The 20478-nt window shown below is 38.4% G+C and overlaps 2 protein-coding genes across 4 annotated transcripts in view; one reads left to right on the top strand and one right to left on the bottom strand.

The window, feature by feature from the left end:
- Positions 1 to 58: 58 nt before the first annotated feature.
- Positions 59 to 1713, top strand: LOC129730358 (endonuclease G, mitochondrial). 2 transcript variants are annotated; one of them, XM_055689640.1, is made up of 3 exons: positions 59 to 845; positions 900 to 943; positions 1013 to 1713. In XM_055689640.1, exons 1-3 carry the CDS (start codon positions 267 to 269, stop codon positions 1287 to 1289), a joined length of 900 nt encoding a protein of 299 aa, XP_055545615.1. In that variant the 5' UTR covers positions 59 to 266; the 3' UTR covers positions 1290 to 1713. The 2 variants fall into 2 exon arrangements, with proteins under 2 accessions (XP_055545615.1, XP_055545614.1); XM_055689639.1 differs by having other exon boundaries at positions 62 to 845; positions 900 to 1710.
- The window catches only part of LOC129730357 (uncharacterized), a 62058-nt gene continuing 43050 nt past the window's right edge, over positions 1471 to 20478 (bottom strand). The window contains exons 6-12 of one of the 2 annotated variants that reach the window (XM_055689637.1): positions 7026 to 7164; positions 5636 to 6951; positions 5255 to 5575; positions 5053 to 5200; positions 4777 to 4997; positions 4087 to 4270; positions 1471 to 2202 (exon numbers count right to left, since the gene is read on the bottom strand). In XM_055689637.1, coding sequence (XP_055545612.1) covers positions 1872 to 2202; positions 4087 to 4270; positions 4777 to 4997; positions 5053 to 5200; positions 5255 to 5575; positions 5636 to 6951; positions 7026 to 7164 — 2660 coding nt within the window. In that variant the 3' untranslated portion in view covers positions 1471 to 1871. The remainder of the gene's footprint in view (positions 2203 to 4086; positions 4271 to 4776; positions 4998 to 5052; positions 5201 to 5254; positions 5576 to 5635; positions 6952 to 7025; positions 7165 to 20478) is intronic. The other variant, XM_055689638.1, reaches the window with a different exon arrangement.

The following is a 20478-nucleotide window of genomic DNA, read 5'->3' as shown; positions in this document are numbered from 1 at the left end:
TAAAAATAGTTCCTTCTCTCTTTTTCGCACGCAGAAACCAAACAAATATCAGCAACACAGTCAACGCGAATTGCTAGTGGGAAAACGGGGAAAACATTTGAGTGCAATTTCAAATGGAAAGGACCGTAATGTCAAAAACAGATGATCAGTATCCGTATCAGAATATCTAGCATTGTGTTGTTTATGTTTAATTCCATCGGGTTCAGTAGGGCTCAGAGGTTTGTTGTGAATAGTTTTAGCTTGCAGTAATTTTAAGTAGGTGATAAATGTCTTCAAATACAATGTCGAGAATCCTTTTGCTAAGCTCTGTTGGAATCGGAAGTTATTTCGCTGGTGTTTATATAGAACGGACGAATAAACAAGCATGCTCTAATGATGATTACGTAAAGTCACCTGCTGGTGATTATCTTCAGCAGAAGCTTAAACCGAAACCGGGCCTTCCGATTTTCGGAACGGTATCTGCCGCTTCCCCCATCCCAGCAAGTGGTGATTTATTGGTGCAGAGTAACGTGAGCCGTGTTGGCCAAATAATGAAATTTGGGTTCCCAGGTTTAGACAACGTGAGGTCGTACGATGATTATGTATTGTCATATGACCGGAGAACACGGGTAGCTCATTGGGTATTTGAGCACCTAACCGCAGACAGAGTCAAGCATAACGATGCCGTAGATCGATCGAAGTGTGACTTCAAACCAGACGAAAGTGTTCATCCGTTTTTTCGGTCTCTCAATTCCGACTACAAGGGTTCGGGATTCGACCGGGGTCATCTTGCTGCCGCTGGTAATCATAAAGCAGACCAAAAGCACTGCGAGCAAACATTTTTCTTAACTAACATGGCACCACAAGTAAGACTGAATCTTTCTGTTTCCCGCTCAATAGGATTAACGTGATTTCAACAGGTCGGCGTTGGGTTTAATCGGGATAAATGGAATAGCCTGGAAAGGTACGTTAGAAAACTTGCCAAAGAATACCCGAACGTGTACTGCTGTACCGGACCGCTGTATCTTCCTAGGAAAGAGTCCGATGGCAAATTGTATGTACGCTATCAGGTTATTGGGGTTAACAATGTGGCCGTTCCGACGCACTTCTACAAGGTGGTGGTGATGGAAACGACCGATCACCGACTGGAGATGGAAGCGTACGTACTGCCGAATCAAAAAATAGACGAACAGACACCGCTGACAATGTTCCAGGTGCCGCCGGAAACGATCGAACGGGCAGCTGGATTGCTCTTTTTCGATAAAATTGCCCGCAGTCAGCTTTCCAAAATTAACGGAAAGAAAGTGTGAACAGATGGTTTGAATTTTATTTGAAAAATTTATTAAAGCATGAATCATTAAAAGTTTACAATTTCGAGTAGTCTAAATAGAAATCAATCCAATCTTCACATTTATCAATATTTACCTGTAAAATAAGACTTTTCGGACATCTCTTTGAACATATTGAATAGGAAAAAATCTTAAATTGCGGTTTTCAATAGAGATAAATTCAAATTTTTATTCGATATCGCTAAAGCTACGTTAAAATTAAAATTATATTTTACGGTTAGCTTAAAAATAAATAGATCGTGATTTGATGAATTTTGTTGCCAACTCTCTTCAAGTCTTTAACTTTCAAAGACAAAATCATTGACAATGAGCTATGATTAAAGAAAGTGGCAAGAGCTTGCAATGGTTTTTTTTTCTAACGCTAGTATAATAAAACATTAATTCAGAAAGAATAGAATTTGGCAGTATTTTCATGTACTCCATGGATTGCTCTCATGTCTTTTAAATGCTACTACTGCTACAAGAATAATTCAATGGTAATCCTTGATTTAACACCATCGGTATGATAGCATTTGTTGTGTTCCACGGTTTCATCGATTATCACTAGCACTTGTCCTTTTTACAGTCGATCACGTTACTGCTGAGTTCGGTTGCATTCGACGCCAACGGTTTCTTGTTGCCCGTCATCATCGGGGGTCCCTTGTCGTACAGGAAAGTGACCGGCCAAAGTTCGGCGGGTGCCGTAACATCATCCGTGTGTCTTAGTCCACCGGGTTTTGGTGGTGGCTGATAGATTTCACCCTTTTTATTCTTGTCTTGATAACGCGTACCATCGGAGAGCCCATTGGGGTGCTGCTGCTGCTGGTGGTGTTTCGGGGGAAAGTATTTATCGCTGCACTTTCGCCACTGGTCGGGAGCATCGCCCACGAAGCACCTGTTTTTTTGGATGAAAAAGATAGATCTTGTTGCTGGTATGTGTAAGCTGCTGTCAAGTGTTGTTTCAGGGGGTTTCACGAACATTCAACAGATTTGAATCCAATGCTATTTGTGTTGTTGATAAGTTATTGTTGATCATTGTTATGGACGAAATACCTAAGTACACAAAAACGCCCATTTGCATGCACTGTACAGCATACTTGAACAATATCTTGAAAAGCTGTTATTTCCATTCTAAATTAGTTCTTTTAATCTCTCCAATTTTACTAAGATTGTCAAGTTACTGAATTGAATGCTTTTTAACCGCAGATTCGATAGTTTTGTAATCTGCCTCAACTGAAAACTGTATATAGGTTTACTTATAACCGCCTTAAAAAAAAAGTTGAGTCTTGCACGTTGAAAGTAACCTGTTTTTGATGTGTTAGAGATAGTACAGCCATCCTACATCTCAAACTGACGTAATGATTAGTAAATTCATTTCTGATTTAGGCAACATACAATGCCGTTATAATGCGTTTGTGCAGGTTTTTTATACAATTATACAACCCATATATCTCAATCGAACATGCAGTAATTCCTTCAAGGAAATCTAATTCAGCTCCCAATATACAATTTTGTTGAATAACGGCTTTTTTAGTTCAATAGCTGTTGTTTATTGGTTTCCACGGAAACGTTACAAAAAGCGGGTGGCACCTTATCAAGCTTCGATCTAACCGCAATATGCCTATTAATAGCTTGACTTAAATTGACAAAACTGTTATTTTGCTTACCACGGTGACAAAGTAACCCTCCTTTCCGCTGTAGTCGTTAGAGATGCAGAGGTAAACTCGGTCTTTGGCAACAACGATTATGATATCGTTGCAAACACAGTGACTCTATAATCTGTGAGAATTTTCATGCGTCTGGCAGCTTTGACTATAACCAAAAACATCTTATCAAGAAGACTGGGAACTCTGCCTGAGATTGAGCGACAGTTTTGGCAGCGCAGTCTTTTGAGTCAAAGTGGAACTGACGTATGCTAGTGTGTGTGCTGGAGGTGCGAATGCAAGCAGAACGCACAGGCTGGACCACCGCATACGCACACTCTGTCTTCGCAGCAATGTAATTACCAGCACTTTCATAGTAAACTCCCACCTTCAATAGATGAAGTGCGCTGTTTGATTTGACGCTTGTCAATTGTATGGGATCAATCCAGAGATGCCAGTCTTCTCGATGTGATGTTTTTGCTATAATCCAGCGCTGCCATCACTAAAGTAGTTAAAGTCGCCAGTTGCAGAAAGATGTCGTTAGCATTCCAAACGAGTAAGATTTTGAAATCTTACACGCGATTTCTGGAGTTTTTTGTTCTGTTATCTGTGATGTAATATTAATGGTGAAAATGTGACATGAAAAGCTAAAACAGTCTAAATTGGTCCGATCATGATACATTATCCTATGTGCTTTGAATAATTTCTCGATATCTTTTGATAACTAGCATCTGTACGGTATATGCTGAACAAAAGCTCTCGAATAACTGTTTATAAAGCAAAAACTAATTCTGAGGGTGACTGTGTTCTGGCGTTTCAGTTTTTAAACAATGTTGATCTCGCAGTGATAAGCCTTATATGAATCATAACAATGATCACAATGACCGATTTCCGTCTTGCAAAAAACCAGACACAATATTTGACACAAATCTGTTCGAATGCACCCACCGGACTACGTCTATCTACAAGTACACATTCAATACACAAGTGGCTAAGAACCTACACGATCTGTCGCCAGCTAGCCATTGATACTAACCAACATTGATGGACAGTAGAATTAAGACATTAAAACAAAACAACGCAAAACAGGGACTGAAAGAAAGAAAACGGCGTGCATAGAAACAGGGTCATCTTACCATGGGTATTCGAACCCTTGCGAGTAGCCACAAGGGTGATCGGTTTTACAGCAATAGTCCCACGCACCAACCTCACCACCATCTATTTCGCACGAGTAAAACCCTGTGACCTTGTTGCGCTCGCACTTGGTACCAGAGCGGCAGGGTTTCCCCGACACGGTGTACTGGCGCCAAGCTCCATCACCTGTTGTTTTTTTTTGTTTGATTTCGGTTACAGAGGTCGGTTTTGGACAGGTTGGGTTGGTTTTGGGCGGGGTTGAGGGTTGCAAAACAGGGAGTCAGGACGTAGCGCGTGGTTACGATCACATGGTACACATAAGAATAATAGAAAGACAACAAATATATAAAGTAGTAGAGACGAGGGTTACTGATAGAGAATGACTTAAATAATGAAGCACTGGTGTGATGAGATGGTTCAGGTTATTAAGCAGAATTTGATTGTGTAAAACGTGTTCTTGGTACAACTATAAGCTTAAACTTATGATTTTTGCTCTCGTGAGTTTTGCATTTGTTGATGATCGTTAACTTGATCTTGCGGTTGTGGTTGAGCTTGAGCGTGCATGTCAGAGTTTCTGTTACTGTGACTGGAGGATGCCTTTGGATTAGGCTGGGTTTTGTTATTGGCTTGGTTCGGTAGCAAAATGATAAAGTTAGGAGGTGAATTCCAATCAGACGAGCTGTTGTTTTTACCCGGTTCTCGGAATATATCCATCCGACGGTCGTGGTTCTCGCGATTTCCACCGCTGCTGCCACTGCTGATGGTTATAATTTTATCGCGGCACGTGTAATCGAATGGATTCCACGCAAAAAGCCAGTAGTCGCGATTGTTGGTGTGCGCGTAGTGAACACCCATTTTCAATTCACTTTGATCTAGATCTGACATTTCACAGTTGTAAGTTGATGCTTGTGACCTGCAAGTTAATTTTGATAGTTTTCAAAGTGCTATAGAAAAAAATCTCAACTAACCCAAAGCTGAATGAAAGACACTTGAATGGTGTAGTTTCCCTCAAACGAATGCATTCGTTCTTACAGTCCAGTTCGGTGTTCACAGAAATCACCTTTTTAATTGCTGACGAGAGTAACTTAGCAGGTGACCCATACCCGAGATAGCAGACTGTAAAAAAAGCAATGTTATTGATAAGTTCACATTATCTCATTAACGAATTACATTTCTTTTGGTGTTTATCATCGATAATCGGTTGAATCTCGCAGCCCTGTCCGTAGCTGGCACGCTCGAAGACATCAAACCCTTCGTCAAATACCAAGTGACGATCCCTGTCCATATCTCTGACCGGCCAGTCCGACAGTAGACAGTTATCGATCACGGAGTTGATTGTGTGAGGGCCGAAACTATACGTAAACGCTCTACAGGTGAACTTCACTGATTTAATGCACTCCAGTTCACACTCCCCAACCGATCGAACTATCAGCGAGTCGCGAATGATCGCCTTATAGAACCGCGATGAATCCATTGTCCGAATAAAGCATTCTAGAGACGAAAAAAAATGAATGAAAAACACAAGAAGGGCTTCTCTGTGATGAACATTACGAGCACTGAAGTCCCGAACCGGTGGATGAGATTCCGACTGGCAAGCCTTGAGATCGTCGGTCATTGAATAAATGTCATAGTCCCGGTCTGGTTCTAAATCGGCATAGAAGTCCAGCAGATTGTATGGTCGATCGCAAAGCAAACAATTTTCCCGCGAAACCGTTGAGTACCGGTAGCTGTAGGTCAAGCACCGGAAACGTGACTCCGAGAAACACATTCTTTCGCACTCGATGACGGTTGGTGTATTCAAAGCGTACTTCACAACACCTTTATGCAGTCGGAATCCTTCACTCGATTTAACTGAACATTCCTCCAAGCCGGGTCTTCTGCTCCACTGCTGACCGAAATGGTTTCGATCGGGACGGTGATCCGGAATGCTTAACGCGTTCGGATCATCAAAACCGTACCTCCGTCCTCCATAGCTGTAGATGCTGTTGTCATCTAGATGATGATCGCTTCTTAGTTCAAAGTAGTTGAATGATGGACCGTCGTATCGTTTGATTTCGTTTCTCAAGCCCCAGTAGTCGGAAACAGATTTGTAGGAGTCCGTGCCACTATGCCCGTATGATCCACCATACACTCCCCAGTTCTTGTGGGCGTCCTGTCCAATCAAGTATGGAATGAAGCCGTTAGGTTTCTCACTTTGAGCTGGGTAGTGAGCAGGGGAAGTTGGTGGTCGTGATGGTTCTTGATCTTCGTACGGATTCCGAGGTCGATGAGGAGCTGGCCGGTGATCCTCGGGCATTGGTCCATACGGCATTGATGGTCGATAGTAGTCGTAACGATCATAACTACCGGTTCCGTAGATACCCTGATGAGGCGGTTTGTAACGATCTTGATCTGCTGATCCGTACCTATCGATCTCACTGGAATATTGTGGTTTATAAGGAAGTGACGGTGTAAATGCGTCACTAGGAGGAAGGGGCGCTGATGGATAGAAGTTAGAGCCATACCTATCGAACTCACGATCATATAATGGAGGTCGGTATTTGCTTACAGAGGTCATTGGTTTGTAGTGTATTTCCTCGTATGGTATTCGTTCCGGGTGAAATGGTTTGTAGCCTTCGGCATGTGGACGGTAAGTCGTTGGCCGAATAAAATCAAAAGGTGGCCGGTATGGTTTCAGCCCACAATCCTTGCAACCGTAATTTGTACGGCACAAAGGTGACGCGCTACGATCCCGCTCGTAATAATCGTAGTCTGGGTCACGAATTAAATTGGAGTCTCGCTGGTGAGGGCTGGAGTACAGGTCAATCTGAGACAGGGGTTGATCGATAAGTTCGCAATCGCCTTGCCCTCGCCCTGTTGGGTCCAGTCTGTATCAAGAAAATTACGATTATTATGCAGAATTCTATTTATTCTGTTTTACACAATGGAAAAAAAAACATACCGATAGTTGAAGCCTTCACAGGGAAACCGTCGCTCATCACCGCATTCGCGTTGGCAATCTTCAACTCGTTCGCAAATCAGTGTCCTCCGGAACCACTGTGGAGCAACGCGCTTTCCAGCTAGCACTCGTCGGTAGCATGCTAGAGGGTACAAGAGTTAAAAAAAACATGATTAATGATGGTTTTGCGGTGTGTGCACATGAGAACGGATATCGAAAATAAACAAGCTAATAATAGTCATCTTTCGAAAGTTTGTTTTTTGTCGTTACGAAGTTTCATAAACCGGTAGCAGCAAACCCAACCACTGAAACTATCGAAAAAGTCGGATCGATAAATTGAAAATTTTTCAGAATGATAATTAGTTCAGTGTCAGTGGCAAGTGTCTCAAATCATGGTCAAGATCCCGAGGCAAACTGTTACACAGAAACTGCGGTAGACTGAGCGTTACTTTGAAATGTCTTGCTGTGAAGAATGATCCATTGTGTTGCATTTTTTTCGATAGTTTATTTTCTGTTCAGATTTTCCAGTACCTTTCTGCGAGAGAGAAGCTATTAAACATTACCATGGGCAAATGCGTTGCTTGGGTTTGGTTATTTACTTTCCGCTTAGAAATGCAAATAACAAATTTGCGGGCGATAAGGTTTGAACTTGAAAGAAGGAAAGATGCTGACCGATTTCAAACCAATGCTGACCATACGATCAAATGTCTTCAAATTAAAAGGAATTCATGCGTATTATGTAATTCTAAAACTAATTTAGAAGAGAGTTTGGTCATTCTTGAAAATGTTAAAAACTTCAAAACTTTTAAGTAAAAATTCGTCTTATATTCCTCCATCCAGAATCTTTATCAAAAGTTTGGGAATGCTGCCAAGTTTCAACAAAAAAATAACTTTGGGAGAAAAATTAATCATTTTTTGAATTGTTGTAAAAATTAAGTGCTTATTTTTTAATTTTCTTCAAATTATTTCAAAATAACTTGTAAACAGATGTAAACTTTTCGATTTAGACTGAGTAAGTATTTCAATCATTGTGATTGTAATTTTTAGTAAAACATTATCAATCCCTTACAATTCGTTCTCAGACAGTTTTTTATGTACAACCAATGGTTTCTGAGCAATGCTTTATCATTCAAAATCAATCTGTGCTCTTAATTTTAGACCCAGATATAATCATTTATTTTAATAATATACTTGTATACTAACCACGTCTACTCAACTACCTAATATTTCTTGAACACTGAGAAGCCTTAATCCGCGACAAGGTCAATATATTTTAGAACACCAGAAATGTAAATTAGAATAAGTGGCAAACAGCGCCTTTTATCTCAATAACGCAATAAATCAGTAAAGCATTAAACATGGACGTAACTCAGTCCGATCTAGCTGGGTATCGGACGGTAACATCTGATCTAGATATCCGGAAACAAGCGTCATTGTGATGAAGTTCTGCCACATTATTTACAACCGATCCACGCATCGTTTGGTGCGAAAAGCTTACAGACACAGATCGTATGCACTATGTAAGTCCTAAGTATCTACCTACATTGTTTTTTCGGTCCTCTGTCGGCTCACACGTAAGAATGCTGGTTAGCTTTTTTGCAACCTGCTCTTTGACCGTGTTGTTCCCTCCAGTGCAGAACTAGTTGAGTCTATTTTGGTGGGTTTAACGGAATTTAAAATAAAATTGCAATTATACTAAAACTATAAACTATATATATATATATATATTTTTTAATTATAAAACATACTTGAATATACGTTTTTCGTCTTGTTCAATAATGATAACAAAGGGAGTTATACGAGTCATACTGATACTTAGTGCGTTTTTTTTTCACTTGCATGTTTGTAAACTTGGTTTCGAGATTGTAGAAATACTCAGTCTTTGGGGTCACGCTTAGTGTCTGCCGAAGCGGTAGTGCATGTCTGAGTTCTTTTGGTTGTTGACAGGTTTCTCTTATGTTCGCTCTGTTCGTGTCCGCGGTATTCAGAATACAATGGAAGAATAGATCAGTTTCAAGCTAGAAATAAAGGCGGCATGCGTAAAGCTGAAAGTTAGTCGATCTCCATAACTATTCGAAAAACGCCAAGCACTCAGTAGTTGAACTAATGATTTTCTTTCCAAAGTAGTTGTAAGAGTGACCTACTATCAGAATATCGAAAAATCAGTAAAATATTATGTTTCTTTTATTTTTTTAGAACAAAAAAACTGCTTTTGTCATAAAAGCAAATCGATCAGTTTTGCAGTTTATTTGTGATTTTTTTGGTTTGATTATAATCAGGCCGTAACAAATCTTATTTTCATTTTATGTCACCCCCCTCCCCCTTAAAAAATCTAGAAAATCGGATGGGGAAGAAAAAAAAGTTCAAATCGTTTTGTTAATATTATTGGTTTTTCTACAGCGTATATGCTGAATTTAGCAATAAACGAGTTCAGTTACATTTAGAGTGTCGTCAAAAGGCAAGCAAAATGATTAATAACAATAATAAAGGGTTATTTTTCAACATCTATTCGAGTGCAAGTTACAAATATATTCGTAACTTGTATACAAACATTTATCAAAGATATTCTTATTTTTTTTGGTCTCGGTGTTATTTGTTTTTCACCCCCCTCCCTTTGGCTAACTTTGATTACAATGTACATAAAAAGAGTTTGAAATTAGATCAGCCTTAGCGAGATTTCGAAACAAATCTTGCATCCTGAAGAATTTGTTCACATACCTGCATGAATGATATTGAATTGATGTTTAGAACTTTCAAAACCAGGAATTATTGGGAAATTACGTTTACATTTTCGAGAAAAGTCTGAAAAATAAGTTCAAAAACGATCCATAAAGTTAGCAATTTTTTATTATTTTTCACTTGTTATATACATTTTTTATGGTTCCTCAGAGCATCACAGAAGACATAAACTTAAATTATGTACCTGCTTAATATATTCGTTACAATGCAATATCATTTTGGCTAGCATTTGAAGACACATAAAGATGTTTCCATTGTACTCATTATGTTCGCTACACGCACTTTTTTAGGTGTTCGAAATGCAATGTTTTTTAAAATTATTTTTCTCTTTTTTGAAACAATATTTGAGTAAACAATTTAAATAGTTAAATATTAAAAAAAAACTTTCGTGTATTGGAAAAATCTTTCGCAGATGGTCCCGAGGTACGATGCTGGCCTAATAAGCCAGTCGTCGTAGGTTCGAGTCTCGGCTCGGGAGAGACTGTTAGTGTTAGTAGGATCGTAATGCTAGCCCCGCAATTGTCCTGTACACTTAAACAGTCGGCTGCGAAATCTGTGTATAAATAAACAGAAGGTCAAGTTCCGAATCTGAATGTAGCACCAAGGCTTTGCTTTGCTTTTTTGCTTTGCTTTGTATTGGAAAAAAGTCCCTGCAAAGGTGCTCTTGAGCACCATTTTAAATTTCTCCTTTTCTCTTCAAAATTAGTCTGTGAATTATTTTGCTTAAATTAACTCGTTAAGTGTTTTGAAACCACGGAGGATCTCGTGAGCGGAAAAAGTTTAAATGAAATAACCCCTAGGGGTACGCGTACCGCAGATTGAGAACCGTTGTCCCAGATGGTACTGAGGTACGATGCTGGCCTAACAAGCCAGTCGTTGTAGGTTCGAGTCTCGGCTTGAGGGAGACTTTTCTTAGTGTCAGTAAATTCGTAACGCTAGCCCCGCAGTTGGTCCTGTACACTTAACAGTTGGCTGCGAAATCTGTGTACCTATAAATAAACAAAAACTCTCGAGTTACGAATCAGATTGTAGCACCAGGGCTTTGCTTGCTTTAGTCTCAGAATATGCATCAAAATTGAGAATGTTGACAAAAATGATTGAACTAAACTTTATTTTATTGTTCATTAGGTAATAAGTACATATAATAGTTTCGTCATTGGAATGTTTAGTGATTTTACAGAGAAACATGCGTTCACAGGTCATTCAGAATCCAGCATCACTGTTAATTCTATAGCGGTCATAGTACTCAGGCGTATCTGAATTCTGTTGACAGCAAATTGTTTGGAAAACCTTTTTTCCTTTTTTTTCCGCGGTACAAATTTTAGGGTGTACCGTTTTACTTCGAAAAAGTTGTGCAAAAAAGAATGAAAAGAGGCTGAATTGACTAAGTATGATGTGCTGAAACATTATCAGGTTTATACAACTGTTGTAAAGATAGATCAGAGGACGCTTCGTAGGGGAACTTACGATCATTTGATGAAGTTGAAGGTACTAAAAACAGTTAAGATAAAGCCAGAACTCTCGGATTACGACATTGCCCAAAAACACAACTCTTACCAAGATACAACCCGAGGGGAGCTCCGTAGCCGTAAAATTCGTGGGTTCGAATCTAAGTAGAATCAGGCCATTTGGTTGTCAAAAACCTTTAACATGAGTTTATTCTCTGGCTCTCCACTACATACCCTTCCTTCAAGCTGAATTCTATAGTACCCCTGCTGACTTTCATTCTAGCAAAAATAAGTCCCTCTTATATTAAAACTGGTCTGAGTAACGTATAATAGTTCTCTTCAGGGAATCGTAATTCTGGCGCGGTCTTAGCTGGAGGAACTAAGTTTCGATAAGACTACTTTCCCTTGACAAAATATATTTTTTCCGTGTTGGGTATTTTCGTCACTGCTTCCTATTTTTAATTTTTTGTGACATTTGACAAAATATAAGTCCTACTTATAATAAGACTGGCCAGAGGTGAGTCATTAAATGCCTCTTCAGAATGTGACGCGGTGTTGATAGGAGGAACGAGGTTTCGATAAGACTTCTTCCTCTTGACAAAATAAGTCCTTCTTATTAAAAAACTGATCTTAGAAATATTTATCCTCTCCAGGGAATTGTAAATGGCGATATTTGCACAGGTAATGAGGTTCCGATAAGACTCCTTTCTTTTGACGTAATAAGTCGCTCTTAGAATTAACCTGGCCAGAGAGGAACGTTGGGTGAAGTCTCACTCCAGTAATTTGGCGATATTGGTAGAATAATACTACAAGGTATACAGCCCTAAAGTTGTATAAAATGGTGACGTGGGACTAAACACTGTAATTAGGGGATTTTTTGTTACAAAATATACAGAGTCTGCAGACAGAATCAATGTGTTTGCTCAGCGACTGTACGTATTTTTATTTTCAGCCTCCCTGGAAATCAATTTCTGGAATATATTCAACAACACTCGAAAGAATTTCATTTATATTTGGCGATATTATGCCTGTAGTATTTTTTTGTGCAAAAAATATGTATTAGACAAGGCTCAAGCATATCGTGCTTGTTGAAGAAGCACAAAAAAATTTCTCGTAATGCGTCAAAGTCAGAATTAACTCTATATCCTCAAAAACCAAATCCAATAATACTTACGTTATCATAATGAATGGTTTTGTCTTATTTAACTCTAATTGAATCAAATCTATAGTATGTATCTTACTTTCAAAATAATATGGAAGCCCTTACGAAGGTTCATCAATTGGCAAACAGAAGAAAATATTTTAAACAAAATTATTAACAAGTTCCAGCAAAAAATCGAAGCAATCCACAATTACATTTTTTTTTGCTTGACAATTTTTCTCATTTGCCTACAACTACATTCGCTGTATTACGAAGACAGGAAATATACGTTTATTATGGTAAAGCTTAGAAGAATCATATATCATCAAACAATTTTGAAATGTAAAAGAGATTCTGGACGAATCTTACTAAATAAACAAAAAAATCACAAGCATTCGCAGGCTCTTACTCTTCTATAAATGTATATATTTAGGAATTTACTCTTTCGATACTATCCGGTCACGATTATTTAGTGAATATCAAAGTTAAAATTAAATAAATATCCGTTGCAAAAATTTACAATTCATGTTGAGTAATTTATGGTAATCAGATTTATGAGATAAACTTTCAATCACCATCAACAGCAGCATTGCAGTTTTTCCTCAATTGCATACGAATAGAAATGTACGAACAAAAGTGTACCACTGCAATACGAATAGTACCGCTGCAGTACGAATAGAAGTGTACCGCTGAAATGTACGAATAGAAGAGTACTACTGCAATCATAGACGACGAGAGACCTGCGGTTCTTTACTCCACTGATACTGTTGCTTTTACCGGCATGTTTTCTTTCAAGACATCAGTTTTTATTAGGTTCTTCAGAACCTAATACGCAGGTTTAGAAATTGTTCAAGGATGGGTATTGTTTCAAACTTTTAGGAAAACTTTTACCTTCGAGACATCATATTAGTCTAAGCTCACGGAAGCAAAAATAAATTGACCTACGGGGACACTCTGTCAATTTTTATTTCGAAATTGATAAAGGGAATACCACAGGGAACGGATGGTGTCCATTCACGTCGACTGTGCTAGGAATGCTCGCATGTAATTGGTTCATTATTCGCGTAAATTTGTTATCGAAATTTTTCATCAATTTTACCGCTTAGCAATGAAATTAGAGTGATAATTAGCATATTACAAAATTGTTATACATTTTACCTATCCAACAACATATTGGTTATTAAAATCCATCATGTGGTTATGCTGTTATTAACGTTTGAAATCTGACGCAACATTTGCCCGTTTCATTTCCAATTTTACAGAATGCATCCCAGTATAGTAAACAAAGACGTGTCCCACGTCAAAAAGAGGCTCGGTATAGTAGAGCAGTAAGCTTGAATCGAAAAGGTAAGCTCTCACACACAAGCACGGATATAAATGAAAAAGCGTATCATTTACTTCAATAGTGATACTGCCAATAATATGAAGTGCGGAGTACAGGAAACACCTGAGCAACATCACAATAGATCAAATGCCTTTGGTCGCAGTGATGAGTTCACACAGAGAGAAAGAAAAAGATACAATCCGTAGAATCCGTATGCGAGAAGGTTATCGCGATTTACGTGCCTGCATACAACTAAACATCGTGCTGAACCTGGTGGCCAGAAGGTGCGCTCAAAAGCTGCACAAGAAGGTTTGGACGAAATATTAAGGATACATGTTGCTGAGTGATAAAAAGTACCATGGAACGGGGTGAAATTGATCAATTTTTATAACAATTTCCAATTAACTAGCTTCATGTACATTTTTCCCGAAATAGTATGATTTTAAAACTAGTACTGGTATGTGCTCCAGTATACCACAAAAGATCAAAATAATGATCGCAGTGGTCCAAATCTTAAAAAAAATGTGCTCCAGTAAACCTCTATAGCAATTGGTGAAATTTCTATTGTCTACTTCATGAAATAAATTTGATAATTCTATAAGGTATGTAGTATGCGGTAAATTAGGGTCAAATCGATCACCATTGAAATCCATACATTCTTTTGGCTATGTGCTTTTTTTCGATATGCTAAAAATAAATGATGATTTCTGTGCTGACAAATACAGCTAGTTTGGAAACAAAAATAACTATATTTCAGGTTGAAATTTGTTTATTTTGGTTCACGAGCTGCTTGTTGCTAAATTTGCTCTTATTGATCGTCGTTAGACCGATTTCAATTCGGTTTGTTGTAAAAGCTCAAAAACTAGCTCTAAAATTAAAATCTTTGTGGTTTCCTGCGAATTCATCAGTATTTCTTTAAGGGTATGGAATGATCATTGTTGAAAATTACTTTTTTTGAGATTTTTTTTTTTTTTATTCTCGCTTATTTTCCGTCGGTCTAGTTCCGCCACTGTTGTGGCCAATCACCGACGCCCAGGGAGGCGACTCCACACCCAGGACCCTAACTCACGACCTGTTTATTAACGGACCGGCGCCAACGGCTTTACTTCCTCATGCGATGGAAGGCGTGATCCCAGAGATTTTTTCGCCTCAGAAAATCTCCCGGTGTCGGCTAGGATTGAATCTAGACCAGTTGGGTTGGTTGTGAGTGGATCACGCCACCTCACAACCATCGACACCTATGTCGGCGGTGGGATTCGAACCCAGGCGTCGAGCGTGGTTGGCGGAGACGTTACCAACCACACTAGGCCCCCGCTTTTTTTGAGATTTTATCAAACCTTACTCACTTCTCCAAATTCAATGTAATTAACCCTCAATTAAGATTACTTTGAGTAAATTCAATACTTTTTTTTTTTGTTATTTGGAAACTTGTTTTATCAAATTTGATTGAGTTTCGACTGAGTTAGAAATTTTTTTTGAAAATATGAAAAATTGCACCGGGCATGCAAGGGTTAACTTTGACAGGTATGTGAATCATGCAAAAGTTGCGTTTAAGGACACGTTAACATTGCCTAGTGTTGTAGAAGCAATATTTTTTGATTAGTATTTTTTATCACGAATTTTCAGGTGATCAATTTTACCCCACTGATCAATTTCACCCCATTCCACGGTACGTGAAGATGGATCTTGAAACAGCTCCCAGGCCTGAAATTCTGCAAGGCCACTGCCAGAAAAGATTTTCCCAAAAAAACAGTTTAGTTTTGCAAATGAATTTGCCTGGAAGTTCTTGATTAAGCAAGGGATTCGCGGCAGTGGACAGAAAATTGAGGGCCTCTACACAAACAAAACTGTGGACTCGAAAATGTATACGGGAGAGTACCTGCAGGAATGTCTCCTTCCTGTTATAAGGTTCAAAACCGTCTGATGCAGTTTTGGTTAGAATTGGTAAGCTGTCACTACAACCGAGAAGTGCTTCAGTGGTACCGTGAGAATAGGGTCTATTACATTATAAAAGCTCTTATACCTTCCAAGTGCCCCCTATTCTGCTCAGGCGTCACACTATTTTCCCGAGCGGGTAGTAAGAAATAGGGGAGGGGGGGGGGGAGGTAGGTGTTATGGGTGACAAAGGCGTAGGTGACCTACCTACACCTGAACAAAAATTTTCGAAAAATCGACAGAGCGTCAACAATAAGGTGTCAATAAAATGTATAAGAGAAGTTTAACCTTCGAATTTCGTTTAGCAGTAGGACTTATAAGTCATACTCATAAGTTTTGCCTTCTTGAAAAAGTCTATATCCAAAATTTAAGCTTAGTCGTACTTCTGAAAGAGAAGCCTTACAGTTGTGAACATCTCACTTTTTTGACCAACGATAAAATGGACAAGAGTAAATCTTGAAGTTTTCGAAATCGAAATTTTGTTTGATAGCAAATCTCTTAAAAATGCATGAAACGTCGATATAAAAAAATTGACTGGAAAAAAAATCAACTTCCTGCTCGAGATTTTTTAAATTCCGGAAAATCGAAGTTTTGGAAAAAAAAATTGGGTACTACCAAATCTCCAAATTTGAAAAATCTCCAGGATTTTTGGGATAAGAAATAAAATTTTGAGTTTCCTGTGCATATTTTCATTGGTCTAAAACCTGAAACTTCGACCGCTTTTAGGTTCTACATCCCGAAGACCGATTGTGCGCAAATTTTGCATGAGATTTTTTTTTCTAGAAGTCAAAACTTCTGAACCCTATAATGAATGAAATTCAAAAAGTCAATGTTCATTAGAACCCTAATCAACAATCTGAAAATGTTGAAAATAAAAATGTTTCAGGTTGGTATAAGTGTACAAAAAATAAAGTATATATTAAATCTAAGGCTAACAAAATGTTAACGAGCTGAAACTGTATTATTTTTTAGTCGTAAATGGGAAAGCATTTGAGATTTAGAAGGGAGTTAACAAATAACACAGTTTAACATTTATTTTGCCTTGGCTTCTATGCATGATTTTTTTAAAGAAGTTTGAAGCGAAAGTAAATTTCCCCGAGTTTGAACATATTTCAATTTAAGGAGCAACAATGGCGCCATTTTGAATTTTTGAGAAATCGGAAATTTTCGTTTTTTTCGATCTTAAATCGAACAAAAATTGAGCTCAAAACGGTGATTCTACGAAACCGGTTTCGCCATGGTTTTGGTATATTTCACAAAGCAAAACAATATCGAGTACGTCTGAGCCATAATGGTAATGCGCTAATATCTAAAAGTGGTAGTCCAATTATATTTTCTATTGAGTAAAAAAGTCAGCAACATGGCGATTTTGCCACAATTCCCCATTTGACTTCATCAAAAAAATTCAACTCTTTTTTTTTTAATTGAAATTTAATGTTTATTTTTAATTTTTTTTGGTCAAAAATATTTTTTTTGTACAGTGTATATTTTTTATGGTGCATTTTTAATTCCCTACAACTCATTCTCAGACAGTTTTTCTATACAACCGACGGTTTCTGGGCTACAATGCTCCGAATAAAACCTATGCCAAAAGGCATACGCCCTTTTAGAATGTAACTCATGGGTGTTAAAAATCTCTCCATCTGTGAAACATGCTCAGTTTGCTAAGCCAAATACGTGTGCAAAGTTTCATTCAAATCAAAAATGGTCGATATTCGACGATAGGTCATTTCGCGCGATCTTGCTCTAAAGTGAGAGTTGTTAAATTGTTGTACATTGAAAGTAGTATAATATCTCAAAAAGCGTCTGCGTGGTTCTCTGTACAACTTCACTAGCTCAGGAAAATCACGGAGGTGCAACTTCGATGTGTGCAGTCATCATGATCATGCTCATAACTATATTCCATTGCTATTAAATGATTTGAGCAATTATTTTGAAATTTGATTCCCTACTTACTGTTGAGCCAACAGTCAACAGTGTCAACAGTGTTGACTATATGTTCGAGCAACTCGCAGTACAAGATTTTTTGAAGTTATTTTATCAGAAAAGTAAATTTACAGTTTGCAGTCGGGTAACCGATGAACAAAATGCGCGCTTAACAAACAGGCAAGGGAAATACTGTTGAATATAATTTTCGAAGAGCGTTCAGGAGGAAATGTTTTTTGAAAACAACTTAGATTTGAAACATTCAATGGTATCTCGTTGATAGTTTGAAGAACAGAATTAAAGTTTGATTTAAAAGCAGGACAAAACATTATTAGTAGTACAAACAGAGGGATTTTTTAAATCATGCTTTATTTTTTGCATTTTCAAAGCACAATAAAAGATTATAAAAATATGTTATTTTTTGAACTCCCCTTGGAAACTTTTGCGGTAAAAAAATGGACCAAAATCACCGATTTTTCATAGGTTTACCTTTAATCGCTTTGACGAAACTACTCATGCATCATCAATCATAGTAACCCATGAGTTAGCAAAAAAAAATTTATAGCTCTATCATTCCAACTCTAACTGTGATGGCGAAAAAAGTGAAGAAGTATGCGCGTTCAAAGAACGGTACTGCGCCGCGTCAAAAACGGACATCGTGTGGCACTTTTTGGACGCCGGGTTTGCCCGTTCCGGCATCTACAACATCCTGAAACTATTGGACAACATCCAGAGCATCGAAAGAAAGCTCGGTTCCGGACGGCCAACGATCCTGAGCGACAAGAAGCTTCAAAGGATGGTGGAGAGGGAGACCGAGGGAAAAGTGTCTAAATTGCTGCGTGCACTCGGCCGGAAGGTTGGTGCATGCGTTAAAACAGTGAAAAAGTATCTGGAGAACATGGACATGGTATCTGACATGTATATGTCAGGAAGCGGCAGTCCCGTCCACTGGTCTCAGAGCTGCAGGCAACGACGCAGCGACAGCGGTTGAATAAGATGATCAAGTCGATTTTCCCTTCAAATCGCGACGTGGCAGTGGTGATAGCGAAGAGATCCACAAAAAAACTCTATTTGTCGTGTCCAACGTACACATAGGACATCGCAGTATTCAGTAAATGTTTTTTACACTTTTCCACAACTTTGCTGAAGGAAGCAATCTGGTATATTGAAAATTAGAAAATGTATTATTTTACCCAACTATTCGGTGGATTGATCGAAAAACCGAAAACGTCAAATGTAAGGCCTTGTTCTATGAAACAATTTTGCTGAGAACATTGAGTATATGAAATCAATTTTTCGCAGTCAAATCTGAAGCCATCACGATTTTTCGAATTTCGACCACTGTGCACTGTAGGATTTTCTAATAAATCTTTCCACCAATTGTTAATGTCTTGAAATATAATGCTTGGAATGTGCAGAAACTATTTCGAAAGTTATTTCATAAAATGGTGGTTGAAAAACATTCTTCACAACAAGTATTTCGTCGTTTGTATATCACTGTTTTGTACTTTACGACCTTCAAATGGGCATTACTCAAAAATGTACCGCACGATGATTTTGAAATTTTGACCAGAGATTCTGGACGTCATAACGAATCGAATGGTGTACTCAGATTCTTTGGTGCATTTTTTTATAATAATGGTCTGTGGGAGCACCGTGACCCCACTTTCGAAAGAAACGAATTTTCGATATTTGCACGAAAAATACTCTAGGCGCACATAATATCTCTAAATCAAAATTTTATACTTATATTTAAGTAAAGTTGTTTGAAAGCGCTTCAACAGCATATAGCATGTGAAAAATTGGACACTATGGGTTAAGTGTTGATCATATGTTTGATTTACCAATTACTATATCGAAGAGTTATCAATAAATAAAATAATAGTTTTTCATTTCCTCTGTGGATAATTTTGAACGAATCTCTGCAGTAACAGTCAGGCTCTCTTTGCAGGGCTGCAAAGTTAGTTCTGTAATTTAATTTCAGTGTAGAACATACAAAAAAAGTTTGAAAAAAGTTTTAGTTTTAATTGCACGCCAAGTTTCATTCAATTTTCTTTCTACGCACGGTTTACCTTTAGCATCTTCAACTATGATGATAGTGGATTGCGCTCCAAATGATAGTATAATCGCTAAATGCACTACACTTCGTATCATTGTCGAGTTAACTTAACTTTCACACTTGCACAAACAATTTCTATCATATCTGACAACCGTACTTCTAGGCGGCTGTTCGCTAGCTGACAGTACTAGACGATATCACAGATTCAGATTTGAACCAGAACCAGGCCACCTCATATTTCGCAGAGCAGGGCGTTCCTCGATTCAATGACTAGAATGAGCATTTATCTACGATCACCAATCATCATTATTTGCAACAAGCTGCAGCACAAGAGCGCACACGGTGGAATGCACTAAATAACATTAACCTGAAAACCTCGGCTTTTACACGCGCGTTTGGGAAATATTGTTGGAACGATTTAATAATTCATTCACTTTTATCTGCTCGCAGCAAGCAGGTTAAACTGAATTGCACCTTGCCGTTTGAATACAGGAACTAATTAAATTGTTCGCACATCATCGTCACACTAATAGAAAACAAAAAACAGTTCTTCTGTTGTATATTTTAAGACTCCGAACGCGTAAGTATCGCGTACAGCAGCCCGAACTGCCCAATCGTCACTGGAAGCTTCACTATGCAAAGTGATGTCTTTTATATTCGTCGTAATCTTCCCGTGGCTCTGCGAAGCTGTTCGCCTATCGGACGCTAAGCATCCTTCTGTGCGGACACGGTTAGATGGGCGTCTGCTCTGTAGACATCTTTGTTTTCGCAAAACTGTTCGACCACTTGTTCCTGATCGAGATCGTAAACTGCGACTAGCGCCGTTCGACCTGGCGATGAAAATCGTTGCCGTTTAGCGGAGAGAGAGAGAGAGAGAGAGAGAG

This window comes from Wyeomyia smithii, chromosome 3, assembly GCF_029784165.1.
Source record: "Wyeomyia smithii strain HCP4-BCI-WySm-NY-G18 chromosome 3, ASM2978416v1, whole genome shotgun sequence".
In the NCBI taxonomy this organism is placed as follows: Eukaryota; Metazoa; Arthropoda; class Insecta; order Diptera; family Culicidae; genus Wyeomyia; species Wyeomyia smithii.
The sequence above is the reverse complement of the archived record's forward strand: the minus strand, read 5'-3'. Positions and strand labels throughout refer to the sequence as shown.